Below are 15068 nucleotides of genomic sequence, written 5' to 3'. Positions count from 1 at the left end.
GCTACGATTGGATGGTGCGAGGCCTTAACTTCCTTTCACATCTCTCCATCGCTCAAATCACTGTGTCCTGTTTACTGCTACTATGAGAACTAGCTCAATGGCCATGACATTTGCTACCAAGCCATAAATGTGTTTTAATATCTAACAAGGAGAGAGAGGGATGGCAAAAAATATATGTTTACAACAGGAGAATAGCCTATCTGGCTGGCATGAAAATAAACCACGGGAAAAAGTGTTCTCCATTCACTATTCAAGTGCATAGATGACATGTATTTTTTTCCTGTTGCCTCTGTTTCGATACAGGTGCATGATAATGGTCCATTCTAAATCAAAACGAATTTCACACATATATTATTTAGTAGTATATGTAAAGTCTAATGGGTGACAATATTAGCCTTCACTTGTGAATGATGGCCTGCATAATAAACAATGCCTTTTTTTTGCAACTTGTTTGAATCATAGTCGCACACCTGGTGTTGCCCATAGGCCTATATGTTTTAATAAGGTTTGTATCACAACTAAAGTGGCCAAATAACTTCTTAAAATGAAGCACATTAATCCGCTTTACAAGGGGTGTAGAGCCGAACATGCTGACCACATTTCTCACGACGCGTGCGTTGCAAAGTAAATGTACACAGAGAGGACCTTGTGCATTTCAGGTAACATAACAACCCAATGTTTATATCCTAGGACACATTAGCTCGCAACAGCAAGCTAGCTAGCTAAATTGCCATAAATGTTTGTTTATCGACCTGTCCCCAAATTAATATATTTGGTTCACAGTTCGTTTTGATATTTCAACCTGCGTGTCCTGATCGCGTCTGGCTGCGGGGGGACAAAATCAACGTGCGTAATCCGCTTGCGTCGCTAAATAAATGTACACATACATGTTATTCAATTATTTCACCCACTCTGCTCGCGCGCATCAACCAGCGTCTGTGTAGCCAGGTGCTAAAATAGAAATTGGTTCTATTTGTGACGCTTGACGTGCTGCAAGTCCAGCCTCTCCCATCTCTTCATTGGTTTGTAGGAGCATATAACCATGTAAGTGATTGAAAGGTGAACTGAGGTCCACACTCCAGTCCAGTTGGTAGTGATAATGTACCTTGAAGTTGGTTGCCAAGTGCCATATAAAGTCCAAAGAAGGAGGAGGAGAGATTACTAGAAACAAACTCGGTTTACCCTTTTTATCTGTGGATTAATTGTCGGAGTAGAGGACCTTGTGCATTTCAGGTAAAATAACAACTCAATGTTTGTATCCCAGGACAAATTAGCTCGCAACAGAAAGCTAGCTAGCTAAATTGCCATACATGTTTAATGCTTTTCGACCTGTGATATAGTTGGTTCAGAGTTCGTTTTGATATTTCAACCTGCGTGTCCTGATCACGTCTGGTATGGGTGGACAAAATCAACGTGCGCATGAGCGGTCTGGTCTGCATGTAACTGGCATATATAAGCAGCACGTGAAATTACCAGTTTGGGGAAGATAACTTTCACCATATAAATGCATGTTTTATAATAAAAGCATTACATGCATAACATAATTGCATTTGCGGTCACTTTTGATAATGGTGTTTTCCACTAATGGAACATTGGCGCTTATAACCTACTAACTACCATGTGTGCACTGATGCACTTTTAATGTGAAGAAATAGCCTAATCAACATTTTAAGATAAACATTCTGATCTGTTGTGTCAGCCACATTAAAACATTTTTTTTTTATGCTAGTGGTTGTATTAATTTGGGATCTATCGCATCCCACAACTGTCTCAGACTGTTTGGATGGAATATTTAATTCTTGCACAGAATAGAATAGGTCGACTTTTGTACTATGGAGGATAGTGGATTGCCATAGGCCAGTGCTTTTGCTGTTCGTTAGGCCTACTCATCTTGTTGGCTGATGAAAAGTAAATGTGGGCAGTTCTTCCAATATTTATTATTTCACCTTTTATTTAACCAGGTAGGCCAGTTGAGAACAAGTTCTCATTTACAACTGCGACCTGGCCAAGATAAAGCAGTGCAACAAAAAGCAACACAGAGTTACACATGGGATGAACAAAAGTACAGTCAATAACATAATAGAAAATCTATATACAGTGTGTGCGAATGGATTAAGGAGTTAAGGCAATAAATAGGCCATAGTAGTGAAGTAATTACAATTTAGCAAATTAACACTGAAGTGACAGATGTGCAGATGATAATGTGAAAGAAGAAATACGGGTGTGCAAAATAGCAAAAAAAGTAAATTAAAAACAATATGGGGATGAGGTACTTGGATGGGCTATTTACAGATGGGCTATGTACAGCTGCAGCGATTGGTAAGCTGCTCAGATAGCTGATGCTTAAAGTTAGTGAGGGAGTTAGAAGTCTCCAACTTCAGTGATTTTTGCAATTCGTTCCAGTCATTGGCAGTAGAGAACTGGAAGGGAAGGCGGCCAAATGAGGTGTTGGCTTTGGGGATGACCAGTGAGATATACCTGCTGGAGCGCGTGCTACGGGTGGGTGTTGTTATGGTGACCAGTGAGCTGAGATAAGGCGGAGCATTACCTAGCAAAGACTTGTAGATGAATATCTTCAATATGCACCTCGGAATTGGATAAGGACACGCGCAGTTGCATCACGGATGTGTCTGTCTTAACTTGCGAGAAAGACCTGATCAGTGACAGAGAGCTGAGACGATTCAGATTGCGCAGCACACTCAGAGAGAAGGACACAACGCAGAACTCCGGGCCACAAAAGGCATTGATTTTTTTAGGGTGCATTATAGCCACAAAGGTGATGCCGCAGTGAAATTCGAGGCTTTATCAAGTGCTTGTCAAATTGTGAATGAGAGACTGATAAAGTGTGTACAGCCTGCGAAAAAAAAACTAAGCAGAGCTCATGCCTTTTCATGCAATTTTTTTCAAATCCTCATTAGTCTCATCATGCAGCCTTACAATGTATTAAATCTCAAAAACATATAGTCCAATGTTTGTAGAACAACTAGTTACATTAACTCTAAATAAGCATGTACCCGTTTCTTTTTAACCGCTCAACACCGAGTAGAGACATATGTACTCCCTCCAATCGTTTGAAGAATTTAAAAAAATATTTTACTCAGCTTTGTTCATTTGTATTCTTCATACTATAACATAATGCCACGGAATTATAAGCAAATCTTGTCTGCTAAATAAACTAGTATATCCGACAGCCATTTGGCATAGCCACATCAGGACCTAACATAAGCACAACATACTAATGCCCATAATTTTCCCAATTTCCCAACCTAAACTGTGAATGTTTAAATGATGTATTCAATATAGACAAAAATACAATCATTTGTGTGTTATTAGTTTAAGCACACTGTTTGTCTATTGTCGTGACTTAGATGAAGATCAGATAAAATTTGTGCAGAAATCCATACTTTTTCTTGCCACTGTATGTTCCATATTGTACCATGGCTGTTATCAGAGCCGAGATGCAGGAGGTTTTGGAGAGAGCTATGCTGAAGACCTGCCTACCTTCAGCTTGTCCCCACAGGAGTACATCACCAATGTAAGTCTTTCCTGCTATGAGCTCAACATCTACAGGCTAATTCAAATCAAAGAGTAAAATATTATGTTTTATATGTATTGTCATGACTCTCTAGCCTTGATGAGGATCACAGGTGCCAGATCAGCCTTGCACATGGCTGACAGATAGCTAGACCCCCTCCCTCTCCCACAGGATAGTAGAGGGGGGAGTTGGGCCAGTTTTATGACTTAATAGCCAGTCATAAATAGTTGGCACAAACTCGCCCTCTGGCTCTCTAGTATGGGAAGGCAAAAATCTTTGTTCCAGAGACTTTTGCCACCAAAACCTTTTTTCTCCAAGAGAATGTACTTTGGAACAATATTCATAAGATATGAATATTAAGAATGTTCTGTGGGGATTTAAAGAATAGTCCTGTCATGTTGCTTCTCCTTTTATGATGTCATTAAAAACTATATAACGGAAATACTGTAATTGGGAAGTAAACACATTCTAGCTGTAAAGTTTCCATCCAATAGGATGTTAATACAAAATGAAGAACGATAAAACTATTTTTTGAAAAGATAGACATGTGATTTTAAACTTCTAGTGAGATAATGGTTTTCATGTCTGTTGCACACTAAGCCACGCCCCTAATGAGGTCAGAAGAGCATGTCAGTGTGATGGAACCGCCTTTCCGACCAGAGTGATTTAAAAGGACTCACTAAGAATGAACATATCAGACCAAAACATGCCGGGTTGCTGCTGACGTGTAAAGTGGTCAGGAGCCTGAACCTGAATAATCAACCTTGAGACCACTAGGAGACCAGCCTGACAGACAGCGTGAGCTGAACGTTACTAATGGTTAAAACTACAAGACCAGACCGTGTGGAGCGGTGGCTACACGGCTGAAAATGGTGAGAACCCGTACATTGTAGGGTTACTACTGGCGTGTAAAGTGGTTGGGCGCTCTACCCTGAATAATCAACCATTGATACCAAAAGACGTGAGACGTTAGTCTACAAGATGAAATGGTGAGAATCTGGAGCTCTCAACTTCAACACTAGAAGAGAAGATCACCTAGGAGACCAGAAACATACACAGGCTGCAGCTCCAAGAACTTTGACTAAAGACACAAGTTGGGAAGGAGAATCCCCACAGACCATTGGTACATCTGAAGTGTCTGTCTAACATCCACTCCACTACCAGAGAAGCTCTACAAAGATGGACATTGTGACCTCTGGTGGACCACCGTAGACTTACATATAGCCACTACCCATTGACGGATCGATTGGTTTCAGTGGGTAGATGACGATCAGGGACAGCTATGTGTAAATATATATTGCATTTCTAATCCGAAGGAGCGGTGGTTAGGGTGCTAAGTATTAATATTTCCGTGAGTGTAGCTTCCAAATGTATCCAAGTGTTGTACCCCTCCCTCTCCATATGTGTAACAAGCCGTCGTATCTTGTCAGTCCACTAGCGACTTTTATCTCATGTTAGTGTGTATGTGTATTCTGTTGTTATTTGTTTAGTTAGTAAATAAATGATTAAATTAATGTGTAGTACTGGATATTCAGAAGGGCTAGGGTTCTTGCGGATCCAAGGATTATGCGCTGTTCAGAATGAGACTGATGTAATAATGATTAATAAGTGACCTGTTATTGATGTAAAAGATATCTATACATTTTTAGTTTAAGTCGGGAGATAGTAACTCATTAAACAACTTTTCCCGTAGTGCCCCAAATTCCTCATGAGTTAATTGTCACATGATTAATTTAATCGAGTAACAATTAAACATAGTTAGTTGATACAATAAATAAGTAATTCGATTAATGATCGTCATGCCACGACAATATTATGTAATACATAGCCTGTCTTTAGAAAACAATAGTGGGGTTTTCTATTGGAAATGTTCAGTTAGTGTTACTATAGTACCATGAATGTTCAGGCTAGCAGACATGAGTGTGTTTAAGGTGGCTAACTGCCTGTGTTTCTCCCTGACAGATAGGACAGTACATCATGTCTCTGCCGCTCCACTTGGAGCCCTTTGTGACGCAAGAGGACCCGGCACTGGAATTGGCTCTGCATGCAGGCAAACTGCCCTTCCCTCCTGAGCAAGGTGACTGTCTCTCCTCTTCTCTCCCCCGCTCTTTCTGTCTCTCCCTCATCTGTCTTTGAAATGTTGTTTTTTTACATTGGATAAAAGTAGAAACTCAGAGCTACAAAATGGCATATCATACACTGCATTTGAGGAACAATAGGAAAGTCAAATCAAATGTATTTATATAGCCCTTCGTACATCAGCTGATATCTCCCCAAACAGTAAGCAATGCAGGTGTAGAAGCACGGTGGCTAGGGAAAACTCCCTAGAAAGGACGAAACCTAGGAAGAAACCTAGAGAGGAACCAGGCTATGTGGGGTGGCCTGTCCTCTTCTGGCTGTGCTGGGTGGAGATTATAACAGAACATGGCCAAGATGTTCAAATGTTCATATAATAATAATCACAGGCAGAACAGTTGAAACTGGAGCAGCAGCACGGCCAGGTGGACTGGGGACAGCAAGGAGTCATCATGCCAGGTAGTCCTGAGGCATGGTCCTAGTGCTCAGGTCCTCCGAGAGAAAGAAAGAGAGAATTAGAGAGAGCATATTTAAATTCACACAGGACACCGGACAGGACCGGAGAAATACTCCAGATATAACAAACTGACCCTAGCCCCCCGACACATAAACTACTGCAGCATAAATACTGGAGGCTGAGACAGGAGGGGTCAGGAGACTGTGGCCCCATCCGATGATACCCCCAGACAGGGCCAAACAGGAAGGATATAACCCCACCCACTTTGCCAAAGCACAGCCCCCACACCACTAGAGGGATATCTTCAACCACCAACTTACCATCCCGAGACAAGGCCAAGTATAGCCCACGAAGATCTCTTCCACGGCACAACCCAAGGGGGGGCACCAAGCCAGACAGGAAGATCACATCAGTGACTCAACCCACTCAAGTGACGCACCCCTCCTAGGGACGGCATGAAAGAGCACCAGTAAGCCAGTGACTCAGCCCCTGTAATAGGGTTAGAGGCAGAGAATCCCAGTGGAAAGAGGGGAACCGGCCAGGCAGAGACAGCAAGGGCGGTTCGTTGCTCCAGAGCCTTTCCGTTCACCTTCCCAGTCCTGGGCCAGACTACACTCAATCATATGACCCACTGAAGAGATGAGTCTTCAGTAAAGATTTAAAGGTTGAGACCGAGTTTGCGTCTCTGACATGGGTAGGCAGACCATTCCATAAAAATTGAGCTCTATAGGAGAAAGCCCTGCCTCCAGCTGTTTGCTTAGAAATTCTAGGGACAATTAGGAGGCCTGCGTCTTGTGACCGTAGCATAGGTGTTGGTATGTACGGCAGGACCAAATCAGAGAGATAGGTAGGAGCAAGCCCATGTAATGCTTTGTAGGTTAGCAGTAAAACCTTGAAATCAGGAAAGTAACTCTTCTTTGAAAGTTGATCAACTTGTAAACTCACTTTTGAGAAAATTGCCTTTTTGAATGTTTTGGTATCTAGTGAAGAGCTCTTCTTTGTCGACACCCATTCAGCATCGTTCACACACTCTTAAGCTTTAGCACCACCCATCTCGTTTCACTCTCGAAGCGTTCAGAGCGCACACTTGACGCTCTGGACGATTATTTGTTTACCTATGGATAACATATGAAAAGAGCCTAACCAGCTCCGCTGGCAACAATTTAATTCTGCTTTTTTGCAGACGTTTACTGACACCGGCCATATTCAACGGGTGCTGTACACATCACATAACGAGCCAGCCAGCTAACGTTAGCTATTGAAACAACAATGAACACAGTGCCAACGATGCCACACTGCTGGAAGCTAACCAACCATGTTCAATGTTAGCAAGCTAACATTAGGCTCTAACTAGAAAAGTAAACGGCTCTGGAATACGAATAATAACGTCAGCTAGGGAGCCAGCCAGCCAACACTAGCTAGCTAACAGTACATTTTAGCTTGAAATAAAAACCACTTTCTGTCAAAATAGCTAGCTACAGATGTTATACGTTTCTATCTTACCTGTATACATCATCAATCATGATGGATGTGTCTCCCTGTCAGGAATGCCATACCACGGTTGCCCTTAGTTTGAATATGTAATCTGGAGACTGGTGTTTTCTCAATCTCTTTAGCGATCATACTCAAATTCCACTGATTTCAAAACTTGATCCTCCAGTAAGCATTTCACTGTAAACCTGTTGTATTCGACTCAAGTGACAAATAACATTTTATTTGAGGTGATGACCTTCCGGAGCTGGACAACACGGCAGACTACTGGCTGGGCTCTATCGCCAGGGCGACGATGCAGACGTACTGTGATGCTATCCTGCTCATCCCAGAGCTCACGGCCCACTCTACCAAACAGCTGGCCACTGACATTGGTACCTGACCACCATCACTTACCTACAAAATGTGCTTGATAGATCTAGACCTAGGGAACTATGTTGGACATGAAACATGTTTATAAGTCATTGCTTCTTGTGTGCCGTTTGATCATCTGGAGTTGGTTGTTTAGAAAAAATGTAAATCTACTATGGGTTTTTATCTACAGACTCATAACATTTGCAGACGATTTAACGTAAACCAAGAAGCCATACATACTTATACACACATTGGTTGTAAGTGTGTAGTTATTAGTAACTACATTGATGTTGCTAGTAATAGAGCATCGTCAAGTATTCCAAAGTCCTACTTGCCAAAGCGTCATTAAGCTTTGCTGGTACACTCTACATCTATTTGTAATCTCGGAAACTCACAACTAAAATGTTGCGTAATTGCATCATATGCTCGATTAAGTTCAGGGGGAGATGTTAGAGAAAGGTACAAATGTGACTTGTGAAGTCTCCACCCCCCTTCAAGTCTATAGGATGTTCCCCCTCCCTTTCAGAAATTCGAAAGATGCGAGCGCCGGAAAAAAAAATCTGCAAACCGTTCCTCGTTGTCATCACATCCCACAATCATCTGTTGACAGATGCTACAATACCATTTATGTTACGTCTCCACAAGAGATGAATTGGTAAATATATAGTAGTAATTAATAGGTAATAATATAGTGCCTTCAAAGTGGTCACACCTTTATTTTTTCCACAGTTTGTTGTTACAGCCTGAATTTTAAAATAGATTAAATTGAGATTGTGTTTGTCACTGGCCTACACACAATGCCCCGTAATGTCAGTGGAATTATGTTTTGGGACTATTTTACAAATGAATTAATTAAATTACAATCTGAAATGTCTTGAATCAATAAGAATTCAACCCCTTTTATGGCAAACCTAAATAAATTCAGGAGTAAAAATGTGCCCTAAATAAGTTCAAGACTAAAAATGTGCTTAAGATCGGTGTGTGAGGTTGTAAGTAACAAGAACATTTCCCAGGACATAGACATATCTGATATTCTCAGAAAGTTTAAATTATTGTTAATCTAACTGCGCTGTCCAATTTACAATAGCTATTGCAGTGAAGGAATACCATGCTGTTGTTTGAGGAAAGTGCACAGTTATGAATTTAAAAATGTATTAATAAACCAATTAGACACATTTGGGCAGTTTTTATACATTTTGAACATAAATGCAGTCTAAAACTTTGCACATACACTGCTGACATCTGGTGGCCAAAATATAAATTGCAACTAGATTACTATCTTTTACTTAATGTACATTAATTTCACATATCCACAAATTTGAAAGTGTTTTCTTTCAAATTGTATCAAGAATATGCATATCCTTTGCCTCAGGTCCTGAGCTACAGGCAGTTAGATTTGGGCATGTCATTTTAGGTGAAAATTGAAAAAAAGGGTCCGATCTTTTTAACAAGTCAGGTAAGTTGCATGGACTCATTTTTGTGCGATCGTAAAGATTAACATAATTTTTTCTGTACCCCACACAAGGTATGTAAGGTTCCTCAGTCATGCAGAGAATTTCAAAACACAGATTCAACCCCAAAGACCAGGGAGGTTTTCCAATGCTTCACAAAGAAGGGAACCTAATGGTAGATGGGTACAACAACAACAAAAAACAGACATTGAATATCCCTTTGAGCATGGTGAAGTTATTAATTACACTTTGGAGTGTGTATCAATACACTCAGTCACTACAAAGATACAGGTATGCTTCCTAACTCAGTTGCTGGTGAGGAAGAAAACCGCTCAGGGATTTCACCATGAGGCCAATGCTGACTTTAGAATAGTTAGTTTAATGGCTGTGATGAGAGGAAACTGAGGATGGATCAACAACTTTGTAGTTACTCCAAAATACTAATCTAATTGACAGAGTGAAAATAAGCCTGTACATAATACAAATATTCAAAAACATGCATCCTGTTTGCAACAAGACATTAAAGTGAAACCTAAACATTTTTGGAAAATCTAACTTTTTGTCCTGAATACAAAGTGTTTGGGGCAAACCCAATAAAACACATTACTGTGTACCACTCAACATATTTTCAAGCATAGTGGTGGTTGCATCATGTTATGGGTATGGCTTGTAATCGTTAAGGACTCGGGAGTTTTTCAGTATAAAAAAGAAAGGGAATGGCACTAAGCACAGTGAAAATCCTAGAAGAGAACCTGGTTCAGTTTGTTTTCCACCAGACACTCGGTGATGAATTCACCTTTCAACAGGACACCTAAAACACAAGGCCAAATCTACACTAGAGTTTCTATTAATACTTTCTGAAGGCACTAGTATGTCCATACTGTGTTTTCAGTGTGTCTGTAAAAGTGTTGGTCTTCTAACTCCCCACAGACTATCTGAGCAACGTGATGGATGCTTTGGGCTTGCAGCCCTCCAGGACCCTGCAGCAGATAGTGACCCTGCTGAGGGCCAAGCCAGAGGAGTACAGACTGACAGCCAAACTGCTACCCCGTAGACTGGTGTCCACCATCGCTGCCCTGAGGGGGCTGGACCACTGACCACGGTCGCACTCTAAACAGGTAATGGACTATGGACAAAAATGAGCTCTTTTGCTAACTCTGGCACATTGACATTTATATGAACACTGAAATGTTGATTTAATGTGCACTGTCCTTGTCCCATAAGTCAAACATTAGAAATATCGGGCCCAGAGTTCTCTCACCCTAACACAAATACATTGTTTCAGACGTATCTTGTGTTTACACCTGACTAAAAAAACTTGTGTCAAAGAATTGTAGATGAAAAACAATCAAATGACAAACATATGATGTATAAATATGGATTTATGTAATGTAACAATCACATAAACAATCTGTTTCCCTTTCTGTAGATATGATAACTGGAGTCTTGACCCCTGGTGTGGCAGAAACCTGAAGTCTCCATTTAGGGATATTCCCATCATGAAATGGCTATAAGCAACGTCTGGTTATCAAATATTTAAACTGCTTTGGCATCGTACTCTTTATGTCTTTTTTTATATTTATTATGGCTCATTTCTGGAAATCAGGGTAGAAATGGTTTTGCTTATTTGTAATGTACTGGAATCTGTCCACTAATTGAATAAACATCTGGCCTCTGTCTTCAACTCTTTGATAATGAAGTTAATTGAAGATTCAAATGAAATGTCTGATTTTAAAGGAGACATTTTATTTTTAGAACCAAATCTCTGTGTGATGTAAATGTAATGTTGTAGAAAGGTTCAAACACCTCTTTTGTGATTTAACTTGTGTAGCCCTGAAAAAACATGAACAAAGGCAACAACAACAAAAAATACCCCAAAATATCCTTTTCGAAACGGCAAAGCTGTTTAGTGATGCAGGTTGGTAGATGTTGTACACATGAAACTGTTATTCCCAACTTTATCCGCAACATTATATTCAATTTTTTTTCGACTCGAGCAATACCTCTGTCCATTCCAATGTGAAGGAAACACTTGAGCAAATAATAAGAGGTACAAAGTATACTGAACAAAAATATAAATGCAACATGCAACAATTTCAAAGACTTTACTGAGTGACAGTCACCAGCTGTGACGCTCATCGCATGTGGCAGGGCTTCGAAACTATTACGGACTACAAAGGGAAAGCCGTGAGCTGCCCAGTGACGCAAGCCTACCAGACCGACTAAATGCCTTTTATGCTCGCTTTGAGGCAATCAACACTGAAACATGGATGAGAGCACCAGCTGTTCTGGACGACTGTGTGATCTCGCACTGCGTAGCCAATGTGACATTCACAAGGCCGCGGGGCCAGACGGATTACCGGGACGTGTACTCGGAGCATGCGCAGACCAACTGGCAAGTGTATTCACTGACATTTTCAACTTCTCCCTGACCGAGTCTGTAATACCAACATGTTTCAAGGAGACAACCATAGTCCCTGTGCCCAAGAAAGCGAAGATAACCTGCTTAAATGACTACCGCCCCATAGCACTTACGTCGGTAGCTACGAAGTGCTTTGAAAGGATGGTCATGGCTCACAGCAATAACATCATCCCGGAAACGCTAGACTCGCTCCAATTCGCATACCACCCCAACAGATCCGAAGATCTCAATCTCACTCCACACTGCCCTTTCCCACATAGACAAAAGGAACACCTATGCGAGAATGCTGTTCTTTGACTGAAGCTCAGCATTCAACACCATAGTGCCCACAAAGCTCATCACTAAGCTAAGGACCCTGGGACTAAACACCTCCATCTGCCACGCTGATCCCTCGGGTGCGTGCTTAGTCACCTCCTGTACTCCCTGTTCATCCACGACTGCATGGCCAAGCACGACTCCCAACACCATCATTAAGTTTGCTGACGACAACGGTGGTAGGCCTGATCAACAACAACGATGAGACGGCCTCTAGGGAGGAGGTCAGAGACCTGACCGTGTGGTGCAAGGACAACAACCTCTCCCTCAATGTGATCAAGACAAAGGATATGATTGTGGACTACAGGAACAGGAGGGCTGAGCACGCCCCCATTCTCATCGACGGGGCTGTAGTGGATCAGGTTGAGAGCTTCAAGTCCCTTGGTGTCCACATCACCAACAAACTAACATGGTCTAAGCACACCATGGCAGCCGTGAAGAGGGCACGACAAAACCTACTCCCCCTCAGGAGACTGAAAATATTTGGCATGGGTCCTCACATCCTCAAAAGGTTTTACAGCTGCACCATCGAGAGCATCTTGACGGGTTGCATCACTGCCTGGTATGGCAACTACTCGTCCTCCGACCGCAAGGCACTACAGAGGGTAGCGCGTACGGCCCAGTACATCACCGGGGGCAAGCTTCCAGCCATCCAGGACCTCTCTACCAGGCGGTGTCAGAGGAAGGCCCTATTCTCTCTGCTACTGCATGGCAAGTGGTACCGGAGCGCCAAGTCTAGGTCCAAAAGGCTCCTAAATAGCTTCTACCCCCAAGCCATAAGACTCCTGAACAGCTAATCAAACGGCTACCCAGGCTATTTGCATTGCCCCCCCCCCCTCCGGAATGCTGCTGCTACTCTCTGTTATTATCTATGTGTATTCACTTTAACTCTACCTACAAGTACATATTACCTCAATTACCTTGACACTGGTGTCCCCACACATTGACATTGACTCTGTACCGGTACCCCCTGCATATAGCCTCCACATTGACATTGACTCTGTACCGGTACCCCCTGCATATAGCCTCCACATTGACATTGACTCTGTACCGGTACCCCCTGCATATAGCCTCCACATTGACATTGACTCTGTACCGGTACCCCCTGCACATAGCCTCCACATTGACATTGACTCTGTACCGGTACCCCCTGCATATAGCCTCCACATTGACATTGACTCTGTACCGGTACCCCCTGCATATAGCCTCCACATTGACATTGACTCTGTACCGGTACCCCCTGTATATAGCCTCCACATTGACATTGACTCTGTACCGGTACCCCCTGCATATAGCCTCCACATTGACATTGACTCTGTACCGGTACCCCCTGCATATAGCCTCCACATTGACATTGACTCTGTACCGGTACCCCCTGCATATTGACTCCACATTGACATTGACTCTGTACCGGTACCCCCTGCATATAGCCCCGCTATTGTTATTTACTGCTGCTCTTTAATTGTTTGTTATTATCTTATCTCTTACTTTTTTCGGGGGGTATTTTCTTAAAACTACATTTTTGGTTAAGGGCTTGTAAGTAAGCATTTCACTGTAAGGTGTACGTACACCTGTTGTATTCGGCGCTTGTGACATAACATTTGATTTTATATATTCAGTTTCAATATAGACTAGATATTGCAATCGTCTATGTATCAACGTTTACAAACTATCACTTCAAGTTAATCAAAGTTTAATATATTAAACTTCTCAGACAGATTCAGTTTTCAAATTCAATTCTCTAAATTCAGATTCAAAACCAGAGATAACATCCTGGTTCTTTGCCAGCCAGGAAAGGTTGAAGAGAACAGATAGAAGAGAATGCTCACTGTGGTAAACTGAAACTTCTGCCGGTTTCTCAAACCAATGTGCATGTTGAATATATTTTCTTCCCATGCATTTGGCTCTAGCAGTTGAATCGTTTTGGCCATTCCTGAAAGCTAACAGTACCAGGATGTTGTCTCTGGTTTTTAATCTGGAATTTAGAGAACTGAATCTGAATACATCTGAGAAATTAATATATGAAACTTTGATTAACTTGAAGTGATGTTAACTTTGATCCCACAGGATAAATGCAATACCTATGACTATTGAAACGGAATATATAAATATTGAATTTGAATATTCAAGTAAATTGAAATTGTTTTATTAAAAGTGAATGCAACATTCATTCAGTTCAATTTTTGAAAAATATTACATTCAAAATGATAAAATACTGTAATGAAACAGTCACGAACCCTCGACCTTCCATTCCGATGTCTAGGGCGCTATCGACTGTGCCGCAAAAGCATGCTCAAAGCGGAGGTGTTGATATCCGCGGTTATAAATCAATGGTCGTTACACTACCCCTCCATTCAAAGAGCGCGTCCTCGCGATAGCTTGCGACTCTTATAGGAACGCGCTCACCGGCCAACCACACGCACTGTCGTGGATGCAAGGTCCGATCCCACCTTCTAGCCCGAAGTCCAGCGCACTATCGACTGTGCCGCAAAAGCGTGCTCAAGCGAGAGAGTCGATATCCGCACTTATAAACCCAGGGTCAATACAATTGATGTTGACACTGAAATCGCTCCACAATCATCTTTCAAAATACACCGAGTCTTATTAATTTACAGCATTTCCCTCACTCAGGCAACAACAAATGTGCAAAACCTCTTGTTGCGCGCGGTGCTAAAGTCTTAAAAGCAAGCCAAACAACCATGAGTACAAACCTCTACTTCACATTTCCAATTCATAAAACTCAGGTCATATACAGTGTCAACGTTTATGATCACTATGTTTGATGTACAGTTACAAGATTATGTGGTGTCATACCCTAGGTTGTGAGAAAGTCTGCCGTGGCACAGGCACCTGAATGCACTCATGACTCCTTTCTACGTGCACCAAAATTACGATCTGTTTCACTGAATTGCCTTGTGAAAGCCTAACACTGTAATGTCGTATTTTATAACTGCTAGTCATGTTGGC

The 15068-nt window shown here is 41.8% G+C and overlaps 1 protein-coding gene across 5 annotated transcripts in view; it reads left to right on the top strand.

Annotated features, from left to right (window-relative positions):
- LOC110498797 (conserved oligomeric Golgi complex subunit 7-like) overlaps positions 1 to 11048 on the top strand; it is a 32709-nt gene extending 21661 nt beyond the window's left edge. For 4 of the 5 annotated variants that reach the window (XM_036955587.1, XM_036955588.1, XM_036955584.1 and 1 more), the window contains 5 exons: positions 3452 to 3535; positions 5498 to 5612; positions 7790 to 7933; positions 10295 to 10482; positions 10794 to 11048. In XM_036955587.1, coding sequence (XP_036811482.1) covers positions 3452 to 3535; positions 5498 to 5612; positions 7790 to 7933; positions 10295 to 10461 — 510 coding nt within the window. In that variant the 3' untranslated portion in view covers positions 10462 to 10482; positions 10794 to 11048. The remainder of the gene's footprint in view (positions 1 to 3451; positions 3536 to 5497; positions 5613 to 7789; positions 7934 to 10294; positions 10483 to 10793) is intronic. The other variant, XM_036955585.1, reaches the window with a different exon arrangement.
- The last annotated feature ends 4020 nt before the right edge of the window (positions 11049 to 15068 follow it).

This window comes from Oncorhynchus mykiss, chromosome 20, assembly GCF_013265735.2.
Source record: "Oncorhynchus mykiss isolate Arlee chromosome 20, USDA_OmykA_1.1, whole genome shotgun sequence".
Lineage (NCBI taxonomy): Eukaryota > Metazoa > Chordata > Actinopteri > Salmoniformes > Salmonidae > Oncorhynchus > Oncorhynchus mykiss.
This window is presented reverse-complemented; position numbering and strand designations above follow the sequence as displayed.